The 16,427-nt window shown below is 40.1% G+C and overlaps 2 protein-coding genes across 3 annotated transcripts; one reads left to right on the plus strand and one right to left on the minus strand.

The window, feature by feature from the left end:
• Positions 1-168: 168 nt before the first annotated feature.
• Positions 169-5,754, minus strand: tslig3a (tRNA splicing ligase complex subunit 3A). The gene is made up of 8 exons (XM_039669430.2): positions 5,599-5,754; positions 4,754-4,902; positions 4,511-4,645; positions 4,217-4,392; positions 2,998-3,078; positions 2,779-2,895; positions 2,486-2,653; positions 169-1,570 (listed from the first exon to the last, which is right to left on the minus strand). The coding sequence occupies exons 1-8, from the start codon at positions 5,637-5,639 to the stop codon at positions 872-874; spliced, it is 1,566 nt and encodes a 521-aa protein (XP_039525364.1). The 5' UTR covers positions 5,640-5,754; the 3' UTR covers positions 169-871.
• A 249-nt stretch (positions 5,755-6,003) lies between these two features.
• On the plus strand, positions 6,004-11,916 carry LOC120477693 (uncharacterized). 2 transcript variants are annotated; one of them, XM_039669407.2, is made up of 8 exons: positions 6,004-6,341; positions 6,747-6,892; positions 7,289-7,820; positions 8,353-8,956; positions 9,382-9,458; positions 9,546-9,645; positions 10,945-11,063; positions 11,176-11,916. In XM_039669407.2, the coding sequence occupies exons 1-8, from the start codon at positions 6,129-6,131 to the stop codon at positions 11,560-11,562; spliced, it is 2,178 nt and encodes a 725-aa protein (XP_039525341.2). In that variant the 5' UTR covers positions 6,004-6,128; the 3' UTR covers positions 11,563-11,916. The 2 variants fall into 2 exon arrangements, with proteins under 2 accessions (XP_039525341.2, XP_039525351.2); XM_039669417.2 differs by having other exon boundaries at positions 9,549-9,645.
• Positions 11,917-16,427: the final 4,511 nt, after the last annotated feature.

The following is a 16,427-nucleotide window of genomic DNA, read 5'->3' on the forward strand; positions in this document are numbered from 1 at the left end:
TAAGCATGTCACCAGCACACTGCATCATGGGGATCTGCATACTTTCTAAAGTATTATTGTATTTAAGTTGTTTTCGTCATTGTAACTGCCGATATTTACTGCCACAATAAATGAAACAATAATAATGCAAAAAAATATTGAAGAACTTGTTTGACACCAAGACGCTGAGATTTTTCCTTTATGGTTTATTTAATCATTCAAAAACCTTTAAACCTTTTTTCCCAAAACAGCAAAAAGCTCAATTCATCGATTTCAAGGTTTCCACACAGTCAGCAAATTAACATTCACATGTGAGCGTCAAGAAATGAACTGACATTTTTACTCACAAGTTAAACAAAACCTCATTGTGGGGGACCAAAAAGAACATTTCCAAGTGCCGATTGTTGAAATAACAGGATGGATTATGAGAACTAAGTCAAAGTAACAATTCCATAAATAAAACTAGAATAACAAAAGTTTTGTAGCTTCTCTAAGATAAGGCTTCTTCAGATTCAGAGTTGGGCAGCTTAGATCAGGCAGTAGATTCAACTGATGTCAATCATCAATGAGGAAGAAAGATGAAAACAAACCCAGCAACAAAGTTCATCCCGTGTTTTTTTTTTTTTTTTTTTTGGCGATCCAACCACGCACTTCTAAATAAGTGAAGTAGTTTGAATTGTCTGGTGGAAGCAGAACCGTTTAGACCAACCGTACACATGCAGAAGCACATTGTTCATTCAGAGGCGATCTCGGTAAAGCAGGCTCCAGAGGCACCATGGGAATGAGATGTAATGTAATCTGCTCATTCAGAGGCCTGTGTCTCTCTCAGTCTACCACCCTCACAGAATTGTGGGTCCCCTTTGAAGCTGTAGATAGCAGTAACTGTCTTTTTTCAGCTAGTAAACTGTCTTCCCTGTCCAAAGCCAGCCTGATTATACTGTTGCCCACCTTGCTGAAAGAACTGCTCAAACTGCCCGCCTTGGTTAAAATTCTGCCCTCCTCTTCCACCCCATCCTCCTCCCTGCCCTCTTCCTCCTCCCCGCCCTCTACCCCCACGACCGCCCCTTCCACCTCTCTCCTGATGTCGACCACCGTCCTGATGGTAGCCCTCATGCTGGAAACCCGCACCGCCGCCTTGGTAGCCTCCTCCTGTGTACCCCGGTCCTTGCTGGGCTCCTTGGTAGCCTCCTCCTTGGTATCCAGACCCCTGCTGGCCTCCATGGTAGCCAGCTCCTCCTCCGCCTCCTCCTCCTCCTCCATAACTGCTTCGATATCCACCATCCTGGTAATGACCCTGGTATCCACCTCCACCAGAGCCGTCCTGCCAGGTCCCCTGAGCTTTACCCCCACGGTGGTCTCCTCTCCCACCTCTACCACCTCCTCTGTCATGACCTCCTCGGCTGCCCTGCTGCTGGTCATAACCACCTCGTCCACCACCTCTTCCTCCTCCACCACCACCACCACCGTAGGACTGTCCTCCACCACCCCCCTGTGGACCATCTTGCCGTTTCTGCCACGTAGGCATCTCTGGAGGTGGGGGTTCGATCTCATTGGGTCTCCCTCCTCGATCAGGCACACGACCCATCAGTACCTTATAAACATAAGAATATTCACTAGTATGTACGCTACCGTACAAAAGTTTGGGATGAGTAAGGTTTTTTTTTAATTAACACTTCTATTCAGCAAGCATGAATAAAATTGATCAGTGCAAACTGTTCAAAGGGCTTTAAACGATTTCAGACGATGAATAAGGGTCTTATCAAGCGAAACGATCGCTCATTTAAAAAAAAAAAAAGTTTAAGTTTTATAAGCTCAAATGCTCGCCTTGCTCTGTTTTGTGATGCGCATTCGTGACTCTCCTATTCGAACTCGTTCATCAAAACGAACAAATCTTTTCCAGAGTCAACTTGTTCATTTCGTTCGTTGAATGAACCAAATGACACGAAAAAAGATTCGTTCATTTTCATGAAGGAGTTCGAACAGGAGAGTCACGAACAAAAACTTTTTTTTTTTAAATGAGCGATCGTTTCGCTTGATAAGACCATTGTCTGAAATCGTTTAAAGCTCTTTGAACACTTTGCACTGAAACTATCTTTTGGACCTTGAACCGTTTGGTTACCAGTAAAGTCCATTATATGGAGAAAAATCCTGGAACATTTTCATCAAAAACCTAAATTTCTTTTCGACTGAAGAAAGAATGACATGGATATCTTGGATGACATGGGGGTGAGTAAATTATCAGCAAAAGTTTTTTTTTAAAGTGAACTACTCCTTTAATGTCAAGCCGTTTATCATGTAACGAAAACAAATTTCCATTTCAAATACATTATGTACTATTGAACTCTCTATTCCTCAAACAATCCTGAAACAAAATTATCACCATTTCCAAAAAAATATTCAACATTGATAAGAAATGTTTCCTGAGCACCAAAGCCAAAGCAGCATATTAGAATGACTTCTGAAGGATCATGAATTGAAAGTGAAAATGCATTCAAAACTAACTCACCTTGTTAATGGCACAGGCCGTTTTCTCCCTGATGCGACCACTGCTGGTTCTCAGGATCTTTGATAAATCTTCTCTAGCAGCAAACAGGTGGGCCACAGACACTCTGGTTTTAGCTGCCAGCGCCAAACGAAGAGGCTGGTACACTTTTGAAAGTTTATCAGCATGTGTCTTCACAGAATTACAAAGCAGAGTGATTTTAAAATTTCACTCAAATCACATTGCTCACTCTTGTAGCTTAATCAGTGTAAACCTGTTTTTATGTTATACAGAAAGTAAAAGGGAGATTCAGGTACCTTGGCTCTTCCTGACCACCCAAAAGATTGCACGGTCACATCCAGTCGTTTCAGCAACATCTTCCTTCTGACTTCATACTCATTTACAAGTGCTTGGTTTATTGCTTCAATTTTCTCCTGGAGGTAAAAGGCATTTAAACAAAAACATTTAACACAGTGTTCAAATCTAAAATGTGTAATTTAATCAGTTTAGAATATAAAATCAAATTCAGAGCTTACCCAATGTACAGGACCCAGTGGTTTCTTCAGTAGTGGTTCTCCTACATGAGATGAAGGGACCTTGGCCAAAGCTTCCTTCAGCTGAGGGGCAAATACATTTGATTGGAACATATTTGCTCAACGTACAAACAAACAATGACCAAAAAATGTGTACATGCTTTATTTTGCTAGCAGAAAATATTTTTCACACTTCAGTAATCCACACAAATCACAGAACTTTCATAAATCACTAGCCATATCAATTCATTTCTTCAGTATTACTTAAAGGGATAGTTCACCCAAAAATGAAAATTCTGTCACTATTTACTCACCCTCAAGTTGTTCCAAACCTCTATGTGTTTATTTGTTCTGCTGTACACAAAGGAAGATATTTGGAAGAATGTTTTAATCAAACAGATCTCAATCCCCATTGACTACCATAGTATGTATGTATTTTTTCCTACTATAGAAGTCAATGGGGATTGAGATCTATTTGATTAAAACATTCTTCCAAATATCTTCCTTTGTGTTCAGGAGAACAAATAAACACATAGAGGTTTGGAACAACTTGAGGGTGAGTAAATGATTTTTGGGGGAACCATCCCTTTAAGCATTTTATAATTTGCATGGCTGAATGATGTTTTCCCCTTATCTGAGTGACCCTGAATGATGGAGTATTTTAAGATAACCCATGCGATTGCTATCACTCACGTGTGATCATCGAATCCAGATTAAGTTAACTAAAAACAATATTTCAACTTTCCACATCGAGCCCAGCCCGTTTCTCTTCATGAAGTACTGTGACTATTGTCCTCGCTTATGAACTCGGCCGATCGAGCGGGATTCTTTATTGCTGTCGGTTTTTACTGATAGGCCTTAAGCATCTGTCAATCATTCCTGCTTGCTATTTGGGGAATGAACCCAGCGCTATGATTGGTCGAACTCCGCTTCTTTTGCTGTTGCTTGATTTGAGGACTGTGCGTGCACAGAGGCATCACCAGGTTGAGTATTACAACAAATCGTACCAGCATACTTTGAGGTCAAAATGCACATCCGCTTCATAAAATGCGTACGGTTTGGCAGGTCAAATAATCCCAGATTAACAAAAATGTGAAAGTGTCCACACAGAGGTTTTATGCACAAATACATTAGTGACACAATGTGTGGGCATGCACATAGACTATAAAGGGCATGCAGTAAATGTATAACATGAAATAAATCACCACTGAATAAACCTCACCTTTTTCTCAATCCCACTGAAGAACTGGAACATAGTGATGTTGGCAGGCGGTTTGGACATGCCCAGAGCCATACAGATGCCCTTCAGCTCTATGAAAACATTACTCTCCTGCACCTTCTTCTGGGGATGGTTCACCAGGCTCATCCTGGATGACTCAAGCTCAGAGATCAAGAAGCCTGGAAGAACATAGTATATATATTTATTTATTTCAAGTAATTAAATTCCCCAACAGACCCATTTTTAAAAGTTTTACAAAAGGAGCACTGGAATGAGCAGATGGTTTTCTTTACAGACCTAGCAGTAACAGGCAGTTGTTTGCATTCAGCAGACGTTTTGTGACCTTTCCAGTGATGAGAGCAGGATATGGACAGCACAGCTCAGACAAAAGACCACTCATCTCCAGCTGAAACCCCTCAGCCTCGCTCGGACCTGCACATGACACACCCAAACCAACATCTGACTAGCACCAACTCAAGGCCCCCAGGACCCCAGTTTGAAAACCACTGCCATAGATTATGTGTGCGGGAACACACTCACTGTTGGTTGCCTGCACATTCTCCTCTAGTTTGCAATAGAGCTTCAGCTCAGACACAAGCCAAGCACACACTTTTGTGAACTCTGGAGACGCAGCACCACCAGTCACCGCTGTCTCAAGTGCTCCCTCCTCTAGGAGTGGCCCCTGGTATCTGCAAACACACACATACACACTTTTCTGAGCAGCTTATTTGACAATGTTTGCTTTTCAGGACGGTCCTGGGTCATTCTACACTTTCTCTGCTATTTGGGAGAACGTGAACCCAACGACGTAGCAAAAGTTCAATATCTAACAGATCTTAGCTCTGGTATAAATTTACATCTAAAGGTCTTCATTCTTATACAAAAACCCACCCATCCCCAATGGTTCTGCACTGATTCTAGAACAGAACAGTCTATGGACCCATGTTTTTGTAAATTCGTCTGACACTTCGGGAAATGGAAATGTTATGAGTGAGGTTTGTTCATTTAGGCTATGATGACTCAGGCTATTTAAAGCACTGGAGATATTTGAGCACTGCTGACGCTGCACGGACAAATCAAATCATTGATTATAGAAATCATGCTGTCAGATACATGCGCCAATATCCCTCGCTTGGATATAATATGACTAAAAACTGATCAGAGTGCAAAATATTTGAAACGAACAACTTAAAGCAGATTCAATTAGCAGCTGTTCATAATAGGGTATGCGGTTCTGTGTCTCAGATCTTGAGAACACCGGCAAACGCAGGGACATGCGTGCACGAGGTCAGATTTATGCCGTTAAACCGAAAATCTGACCGGGTGACACAAGCGATAATAAATAAAAGAATACAAGTTTATAACGGGAGGTTTGATTCACCTACCCCAGGTCCTCCAAAGAATCAAGAATGTCGGTAAACTCCATAGTAAATCACCCCCCCGTAATGACTGCAATGCTAGGTTGGCATAATGGGGTCCTCCTTCTTTTAGCCGACCATAAATATGCCGGATTATAATTCCGTCCTAAATGTACTTTTTGGCTTCACCAATTATCTTAAAGATAAAAAACAATTCAATTCAAATTTTATAAAATGAATCATTTGATGTAATCACATCCATAAATGTAAATGTACATAGAATTAAAAAAACTATTTATTTAAATTATTTAATTAAGTGTGCATTTTTAATTTTTACTACTTTGAAAAGTATTTTAAATAACGTTAGTGAAAGAGTTTTGAACAGGCATTGGAACGGAGACACTTTTGTGATCTGCGCTGTGGTTCCAGTCCTGCATGCGGCGCTGTGGCTTGCGCCCGATCAGTTTCAAGTAGTAGACACACAGGAGCTCAAGAGTGAATGGGAAAATAAATTCGTTGTAGCTACACAGGATTTGATCACATATCCAAGCACGAAAATGTACCGAGGTCCGTCGAACCCGGACTACCATCGAGCACCGGTACCTCCGTCAGGTTTCGGACACCCCGCAGCATCATTTAGACCTCCGCCGTTCTGTCCTCCTTTTGGGGTTCCTCCAGGCCCTCAATACTGCGCTCCACAGCCGGGTCCTCCTCCGGGACGCCCGTACGGAACAGGGAATGAAAACTACAACAGAGAATCATTCTACGAGGTATTATCAGCATTTTTGTCTTGTAACCGCGTGTCCAGATTCACCTGATGGAATAGTTTTATTTTTATATTTTATTAATAGTATTAAATATCTTTGGATTTCATGCAAGTGATGCATTTTCTTTTTGAATGTTTGTCCTGCAGTATTACAAGCCATAGTGAATTTAAAACTACTTTAAGCATGCATTTTCAACGTCACTAATTTGCTTGATTGATTGATGACTTGCAAACATTTGTCATACTTTTCTTCGTTTAAAAATGTTGGATTTCAAAATCTTTCTCTCTCTAGATTTATTTGACGGACTTTTGCACTCATATTAAATGAATGTTTCATATCTTTATTGACATGTTTGTCAGTATGTTGTGATAGTTCTGTAGTCTTTTCATTGCTGTCTCCCTCTTGCAGAACCGACCCTTCACCAGCCACACTGCTGACCAGACTGGATCCACGATCATCAGCTCTCAGCTCACACCTTCGAATCAGCATCAGCTTGGTCAGTCTTCACAAAGCTGGTCAACCCAAAGTCTAGATGAGCAAAACCAAGAAGTCAGGTATGAGAAACTAAACAAAGAGATTCAGAGTTGTTTGTATGTTTACAACAATCTTTTATCTTTTACAATTTAAGCCTGCCCTGATAAATCTTGTCATTGTCATCCTGGAATATGGCCCCAATGTGTCTAACTACATGGCTGTCTGAGAAATGAAAGCTACACAATCCATCAATTAGGATTAGAACAATTGTTGCTAAACGTATAACATGCTAGACACTTAATACCGGTAATGGCTTTATTTGAAATAAAAATCTTTTGTAACATTATAAACTATTGTGTTTATCATTTGAATACTCCTTGCTGAGTAAAAATCGGATTGACCCCAAACTTTTGAACATGTGTGTACGTATAAACTGTTGATTAACCCTAAATCCATTTCAATGTGTTACAATGAAGGAAAAAGGCAGAGGAGTTTCTCCGAATCCTGCAGGCAACTGACCGGATTGAGCTGGCAGTAGATAAAAGTGACACCAGTGATCGCACTGCAGACAAGCATCCCAGCCGAGCGCGAAGTCGGAGCAGAGGGAGGAGCCGTCCACGCAGTCGCAGCAGAAGTCGTGGAAGGAGCAGGGGTCGTAGTCGAGCTCGGAGTCGCGGAAAGAGTCGGGCTCGCAGCAGAACACGCAGCCGTAGTCGCAGTCGAGCTAAAAGCCGCCCTAGGGCCAAAAGTCGTGCGAGGAGCCGCAGCCGCAGTCACGGGAAGAGCGTAACCAGCAGTAAGAGTCAGTCACGTCTGAGCCCCAGTCAGACCAAACAGTCTTACAGAGCGACCGCAGAAGGCAATCACAGCTCTAGCAGCACCAGCAGTGGAGTGAGCCTTGGTGCTAGCGCCATGCCTGATCTATTTCATGGACTAAGACAGATCCTACAGAACAAAGATCTAGAGAAACACCTGCCTATTGTCAAGAATGCCCTCCTTAGAGACCAGGTGCGCACCACCGTTATGTGTTAGTTGGTCATTGACATGATGTGACAATATTTTTGTTGATTGAAGTTACTTCATTTTTTTATCACAAAAAAAAAATGTATTATTAATGAGAGACCTATAGTGATTTATATTTTAGAGCTGTTGGGATAGATTTTTGATCCGCGTGATTAATTAAACACGCTTAATTAAAAGGTTAAAAAAAGAAACCATTAATTATGTAGTTTGGCTTAACCTTTTATTAATCTTTTAAAAATTGAATGATATTTATGAATTTATAATTCTATGTATGTGTGTGTGTTCATTGTTTTTAGATTGAGTACATTTAAATGAAATCAAGTTGAGTGCAAAGAGAGCTTAACTAGATTACATTTACTAGTCACATTAATTGATTTTTAAAATACATTTGCTTTTCTTTGTTGTTGAGACGCTTGTCATTTATGTTTGTTTTACCTTGCCGGCGTTTCCACTCCATTTAAAATTCATAATTTGCACCAGACGTAATGTGAATTCTCATCCCTTCCATTCTAAACAGAGTACTGATGACACAAGGGGAATTTTTCTGGGAAATCAGTCTGCAGTTGGAGGCTTCCAGAACCCAGAGCCGAGGTTTGAACCTAAAACCTCTGCTGAACTCTGTTATGGTGCCCTGCTTCCTCATGAGAGGGCTGGCGGAGACGGCAGCAGCGTTTCCAATATCTTATCCTGGAACACACCCAACCAGCTGCCTGAATCCAAGCCTTCATTCCAGAGTGTTGAAGACGAAGAGAAATTCCTGTATGGAGAGCAGGAGGAGAGATCCAAACCTCAAGCTGTGACTGTCCCGTTGGCCCAGACAAGATCCGCAAGGTCTCCGGTTCATCATCTCAGTAAAGAACAGCAGACTCACAATCTCCAGGAACCCAAAGCACACGGCATGCCTGTCAGCGTGCAGCCTGCTGGTTTGGGCACGATGAAAGTCACTCCAGAGGAATGTGAGAAGGTGAAAAACCTCCTGAGGACCATCGGTCTGAATCCAGGCATGACTGATATCTGTAAAATGGCTGCCAGACTAAAGGAGAAAAATGAAGGGCAAGGAGCAGCCGCCTCGTTCCCGTTGCTCAAACCAGCCCTGGAGGCGCTGCAAGCACTGTCCAGAGGTCAGAGCCAGCATGTTTTGCACTATGAATTTCATTAGTTTAATTGGCCCTTTTATCCAAAGTGAATTTTAGGATCACATCACCAGAGTTTTGAATACTGAATATTCAGTTCATGTCAGCAGGATGTATTCTAACTGTTTAAAAAATCTTCTCAAAAGGGGTTTTTCAAAAACTTTAAGTTTGCACAAAGCAGAATTTATCTATAAATCAAAGTTTGATTAGAATCTGTACTACAATTGGTTGGAATTGAATTAACTCATGTTTAAGTGTGCAGGATTGTGTCAGGAAGTTGTTGAAAGTATATTGTAGCATTGCATAGCAGTTGTGTTCTGTCAGCCATCTCAAAAAAAAGATAAAAAGACCTAGAACTTTTCACAGCAAACCTGGGCTTGTAATGCGTTCAACTTTTAGTATCTTGTTTTCAGCATCCAAAACAGATGACCGTAGGAGTAATCGCTCTGGAAGCAGCCATTCTACTCAAGAATCCAAGCGAGAGGAGAAGGTAGAGGTCTTTATTAACACTATCACCCCAGTATTATGACAAGCTCCCAAGAGTCTTGTGAACTGTGAACTCCTGTGACTGTTTTAGAAGATGGGTGAGAAGGAGCGAGAGAGACGAGAGAAACAGATTCAAAAGAAACGGAAAGAGTACCTGGTGAAGGAACTGGAGGGTCTGATGAAACAGGAAGGTATTAAATGATTATCATGATCCACACAACTTTTAAAGGGATGGTTTACCCTAAAATGAAAATTCTATCAGCATTTATTCAACCTCATTTTATTAGCTGAACACAAAATATATTTAGAAGAATATGGGTAACCACCAGACAGTTGACTGTGGACAATGACTATTTATTTTCCTACTATAGAAGTCAAAGGCTACAGTCAACTGTCTGGATACTCACATTATTAAAGGGTTAGTTCACCCAAAAATGAAAATTAAGTCATTAATTACTCACCCCCATGCTGTACCAACCCCGTAAGACCTTCGTTCGTCTTCGGAACACAAATGAAGATATTTTTGATTAAATTTGAGAGCTGTATAACTACCACATTGGCTCCTAAAGGACTGCCTCTTGACGGCCCAGAAAGTCAATGAAGAAAATGTTTAAATATCCCAAGTGACTACCGTGGCTCAACTATATGTTTATCAAGCGACGCGAATACTTTTTGTGCGAAAAAACAAACAAAAATAACGTATTCCTTTTCTTCCTTGTAGGCCAGAACGAGACTTCCTTAGATTTCCACGACGCATGCACGAGATTTGCGATCTGCTCACACCAGCTTACACTACTTCAGATCGCAATTCTCGCGCATGCGTCGTGGAAATCTAAGGAAGTCTCGTTCTGGCATACAAGGAAGAAAAGAAATAGTCGAATAAACTCGTTATTTTTGTTTGTTTTTTCGCACAAAAAGTATTCGCGTCGCTTGATAAACATATAGTTGAGCCACGGTAGTCACTTGGGATATTTAAACATTTTCTTCATTGACTTTCTGGGCCGTCAAGAGGCAGTCCTTTAGGAGCCAATGTGGTAGTTATACAGCTCTCAAATTTAATCAAAAATATCTTCATTTGTGTTCCGAAGACGAACGAAGGTCTTACGGGGTTGGTACAGCATGGGGGTGAGTAATTAATGACTTAATTTTCATTTTTGGGTGAACTAACTCTTTAAGGAAACTTATGTTCGGTAGAATACCACTTTTGTTTTTGTACAGTAAAATATGTATTTAAACCATTTTAATTTTTTTTATAGAACTGTTCATTATTTTATTTATTAGAAGATAATAACTAGCATTTTTGATGTTTGTTAAATACAAATATGTATTTGTTTCAACCATGAACCTTATTATAATCTTGTTTTTATTTATGTTCAACTAATTTGTATTTACTTGAAGGATTTTTTTTTTGTTCTGTACAAGTATTTATTTACGTACAATTGTTCTTTTTGAACAATTTAGTTCAAATTCAACATGTATCTTTATTGCAGGTAGTGGTGATTTGATCCCAGTGATGGGTTTCTTCTGCCAGCGCTGTGAAGAGTTCTTCGGGGATATGAATAGCGCCGAAAGACATGTAGCAAGTCACAGCCGCAGTGATAAAAACAAGGTGACATTATAAATGCCATTTACCATTTAATAAAAAAAAAATGGCTGTAAATCTGTAATGCAGAACATTGAATTGTGGGTGAAGAAACATTAGCCTCTCTTTCATTTTTCAGACAACAGGTTCACAGGAGCAGCACAGGGATGCTAAGAGACACGGAGAACAGCATCACACATCATCTCACAGACGGGAGAGCCCATCCAGTAGGGCGACATCCTCACGGCTTCACCACGAACACAGGGAACGCAGTCCTGACAGAAAGCGCAACAGAAACGAAAGAAGCCCTCATCCTACTGACATTAAACTCAAAAACGAGCCTGAGAGCAGTAAGGATGAGAGTAAAGAAAAATCCAAAGAGAAAAAGGGAAAAATTGATGATGCAGACGATGATGTAGAATCAACAAAGAGTGAGAAGAAGAGAAAGAAGAAGGAGAAGAAAATGAAGAAAAAAGAAAAGAAGAAGAAGAAGGACAAGAAAAAAGCCGAGGCTGATAAAAATTAACATTTAAAGTTTGTTGTCTTTTAGGAGCATCAGCGATATGTTTGAACTTTTGGGCCTTGGTTGTTGTGGTAGATTTCAATCAGCTTTCTTTACGAGTCTTCTGTGATTGAAATTCCACCTGCATTACATACCATACTGTACATGTACTTTAAGTATGGTTACATTTAAATGTGAACAGCCAAATTAAAACTAAGGCAGATATTCTGGTAGCATGTGCAGCCCAAACTGGGGTTTGTCCCATTTGTCATTGTCCTCCTATTAACAGTGTTCCACAAACCAAACACTCTGCAACAGTCATGTTCTGAATTCACATGTGGTTCTTGACTGAAAAAGAAATAAATATTTTTTGGGTTAGAGGTTGGTCAGTGTGATTTCTGTTTGTTTTATAATCCTCATGCTAATGTGATCTACTGTGTTTTTCTTTAAAGGCGCTGTATGCGATTTTTAGCAACCTCTAGTGGTGATTTTTCAGAATGCAACAAGTGCGCTCGTGCTCGTGTGCGTGCTCAATCTCAAGAGCCAGCAATCACTACCAGCCACATGGAGACTCTCAACGCAACGGCGAAATCATCACACAACATGCTGGAAACTAATGTAAACTCCCACTGCAGGTACAATAATAGCCTGATTTACTTTTATCAGCTTGACGTTGAACTAATGCTCTGTGCTCGTACAATGTTACAATAAACTGCATTTAGCCGACATGTGACGTTATATAGCATAAGCCATTTCTCTAACTATTCGTGTATCTTAATGTATAATATGATAACGAAAACGGTTAGTGAACTAAACTGAACAGTTTCAGTGTAACAATACTGTACTGAACTTGTCTGGAAATGTGTATAAACAATATGGTAGTGGGATGACGACGTTAGTCAGTAGATCTAGTAAATAAAATAAGTTACATACTAAATGTTATACTAATCTTATCCTGGAACATTATTTTTTGTATTCATGTCATGTTTCATGTAGTTTACCTTGTTAATTTTCACTTGAGTTTACTATGTTGATCTGCGTTTTCATCCAGAATCGATCAGATTCACGTTTTGCCTGACGAACTTGAGCAGATAAAACTTTTTTTGTTGTTTATATTTATGTGGAGTTTGTGTTTGAGTCTGTGTTGTGCTGAAGGCAGGACGTTTTGGGGGATTATCACACTCCATGTCGTCAGCTGAAGTGCTGTTGGTCGCATGATAGACTCTATGATAGAGAGGCTCGGGAGCGCGCATGCACGTCACATCTGATGGATTTCGCAGGAAATCCAACCCGGAGACCACGTATAAGAATATTGGCCTTCAGAGGTAATGGCAAAACCCGAAAGTGGATCGTTGCAATGTGTGATTACAACCCCTTCAAACAGGGAATAAAAAAAGGATTCATTTTATAAAAAAAATAGTTACATAATATAGAACCTTTAACACAAAATAAGAAAAACCTATTATCTTTATGTAGAATAAGTATAGTGTTTTTTGTTTATTTTACTTATGGCTCTAAGACCAACTACTTGCTGGTGAACGCAAAGCTGACAAAATTTTTCAAAATTTCACTTTTCTCGGGCCCTAAAAAAAAAAAAAAAAATAATAATCCTAACACAGTTTCAATAGGGGCCTTGCACCGTTAGTGCTCGGGCCCTAAAAATACATTTGTCAAGCAACTTCATGGGTCTTTCAAAGACACTCCTGACAAAAGAAGATCAAATTAGGTCATAGGAATGCATTTATAGTAGTATAGCTGCTTTTTAAAAAGAAAGATAATCTGTTTAATTCTTTTTAAAAAGCCATTCACAAACAACGTTTTTGTTGAGGGGGGAGTGTTTCGAGAGGGTTTTTTTTTTTTTAAAGTTGAATGTCTTTTAACTTGAGCACCACACTTGAACACTGTTGGATGCGAGCGAGACTGCAAAAGACGCAAGACATAAAAAGATATCCGTGTAGCATTTACACAGCAAAACACATCGGGATTCTGTACAAAGCTAACAGGAGAATTCACCTTTTCTTTAGCAGGTATTTCATTAAATTTAATGCTTAAAAACAAAGATTTTGAAGACAATGAACCATACACTTCTCATCAAGTAGCAAATCTTAAAATACATTTTCCAATGGTTTGCAAATGGCACTCCTCAAAGACATGACCCTACGTTTTGATTTGCACCCTCTAGTAAACTTTTATGTAACATCACATTTCATAAGATGCTCTAAATGTTAAAAAGAAGAAATGAAGACAGGAAGACAGCAGGTCTCCAATACTGCGATTTTTCCACATCTACACTAGAGCCCTCACACCAGAAATTTATATTAAAAACTCTGGATTCTGATAGAGGGCCATGAGACTTAAACCTGAGTGCAAAAATGGAGGCTCTAGACCCTTCCAGAGCTGAGATATCGAAACTCAAAATTTCGAAACTTTATTTTTCGCCCGAAAAAAAAAACGAAAGGGGTACCACTGTCGTTTTTTTTTCGGGTCGAAATTTTGAGTTTCGATATCTCAGCTCTGGAAGAGTCTAGAGCCTCAATTTTTGCACTCAGGTTTAAGTCTCATGGCCCTCTATCAGAATCCAGAGTTTTGAGAAGATTGGAGAAACTTCATTTTTCGCCCGAAAAAAACAACGAAAGGGGTACCACTGTCGTTTTTTTTTTTTTCGGGTTGAAATTTTGAGTTTCGATAACCTTAGCTTTGGAAGGGTCTAGAGCCTCCATTTTTGCACTCAGGTTTAAGTCTCATGGCCCTCTATCAGAATCCAGAGTTTTGAGAAGATTGGAGAAACTTCATTTTTCGCCCGAAAAAAACAACGAAAGGGGTACCACTGTCGTTTTTTTTTTTTTTCGGGTTGAAATTTTGAGTTTCGATAACCTTAGCTTTGGAAGGGTCTAGAGCCTCCATTTTTGCACTCATGTTTAAGTCTCATGGCCCTCTATCAGAATCCAGAGTTTTGAGAAGATTGGAGAAACTTCATTTTTCGCCCGAAAAAAAAACCAAAAGGGGTACCACTGTCGTTTTTTTTTCGGGTCGAAATTTTGAGTTTCGATATCTCAGCTCTGGAAGGGTCTAGAGCCTCAATTTTTGCACTCAGGTTTAAGTCTCATGGCCCTCTATCAGAATCCAGAGTTTTGAGAAGATTGGAGAAACTTATTTTCGCCCGAAAAAAAAAAAACGAAAGGGGTACCACTGTCGTTTTTTTTTTCGGATCGAAATTTTGAGTTTCGATATCTCAGCTCTGGAAGGGTCTAGAGCCTCCATTTTTGCACTCAGGTTTAAGTCTCATGGCCCTCTATCAGAATCCAGAGTTTTGAGAAGATTGGAGAAACTTCATTTTTCGCCCCAAAAAAAAACAACGAAAGGGGTACCACTGTTGTTGTTTTTTTCGGATCGAAATTTTGAGTTTCGATATCTCAGCTCTGGAAGGGTCTAGAGCCTCTATTTTTGCACTCAGGTTTAAGTCTCATGGCCCTCTATCAGAATCCAGAATTTTGAGAAGATTGGAGAAACTTCATTTTTCGCCCGAAAAAAAACGAAAGGGGTACGTACCACTGTCGTTTTTTTTTTCGGGTCGAAATTTTGAGTTTCGATATCTCAGCTCTGGAAGGGTCTAGAGCCTCCATTTTTGCACTCAGGTTTAAGTCTCATGGCCCTCTATCATAATCCAGAGTTTTGAGAAGATTGGAGAAACTTCATTTTTCGCCCGAAAAAACAACAACGAAAGGGGTACCACTGTTGTTGTTTTTTTCGGATCGAAATTTTGAGTTTCGATATCTCAGCTCTGGAAGGGTCTAGAGCCTCTATTTTTGCACTCAGGTTTAAGTCTCATTGCCCTCTATCAGAATCCAGAATTTTGAGAAGATTGGAGAAACTTCATTTTTCGCCCGAAAAAAAACGAAAGGGGTACCACTGTCGTTTTTTTTTTCGGGTCGAAATTTTGAGTTTCGATATCTCAGCTCTGGAAGGGTCTAGAGCCTCCATTTTTGCACTCAGGTTTAAGTCTCATGGCCCTCTATCAGAATCCAGAGTTTTGAGAAGATTGGAGAAACTTCATTTTTCGCCCGAAAAACAAAACAAAAGGGGTACCACTGTCGGTTTTTTTTTCGGGTCGAAATTTTGAGTTTCGATATCTCAGCTCTGGAAGGGTCTAGAGCCTCCAGTTTTGCACTCAGGTTTAAGTCTCATGGCCCTCTCTCAGAATCCAGAGTTTTGAGAAGATTGGAGAAACTTCTTTTTTCGCCCGAAAAAAAAAACAACGAAAGGGGTACCACTGTCGTTTTTTTTTCGGGTCGAAATTTTGAGTTTCGATATCTCAGCTCTGGAAGAGTCTAGAGCCTCCATTTTTGCACTCAGGTTTAAGTCGCATGGCCCTCTATCAGAATCCAGAGTTTTGAGAAGATTGGAGAAACTTTATTTTTCGCCCGAAAAAAAAAACGAAAGGGGTACCACTGTCGTTTTTTTTTTTCGGGTCGAAATTTTGAGTTTCGATATCTCAGCTCTGGAAGGGTCTAGAGCCTCAATTTTTGCACTCAGGTTTAAGTCTCATGGCCCTCTATCAGAATCCAGAGTTTTGAGAAGATTGGAGAAACTTAATTTTTCACCCAAAAAAAAAAAAACGAAAGGGGTACCACTGTCGTTTTTTTTTTTCAGGTCGAAATTTTGAGTTTCGATATCTCAGCTCTGGAAGAGTCTAGAGCCTCCATTTTTGCACTCAGGTTTAAGTCTCATGGCCCTCTATCAGAATCCAGAGTTTTGAGAAGATTGGAGAAACTTCATTTTTTGCCCGAAAAAAACAACGAAAGGGGTACCACTGTCGTTTTTTTTTTTTCGGGTTGAAATTTTGAGTTTAGATATCTCAGCTTTGGAAGGGTCTAGAGCCTCCATTTTTG

Source organism: Pimephales promelas, chromosome 15 (assembly GCF_988280905.1).
Source record: "Pimephales promelas chromosome 15, fPimPro1.hap1.1, whole genome shotgun sequence".
Classification (NCBI taxonomy): domain Eukaryota; kingdom Metazoa; phylum Chordata; class Actinopteri; order Cypriniformes; family Leuciscidae; genus Pimephales; species Pimephales promelas.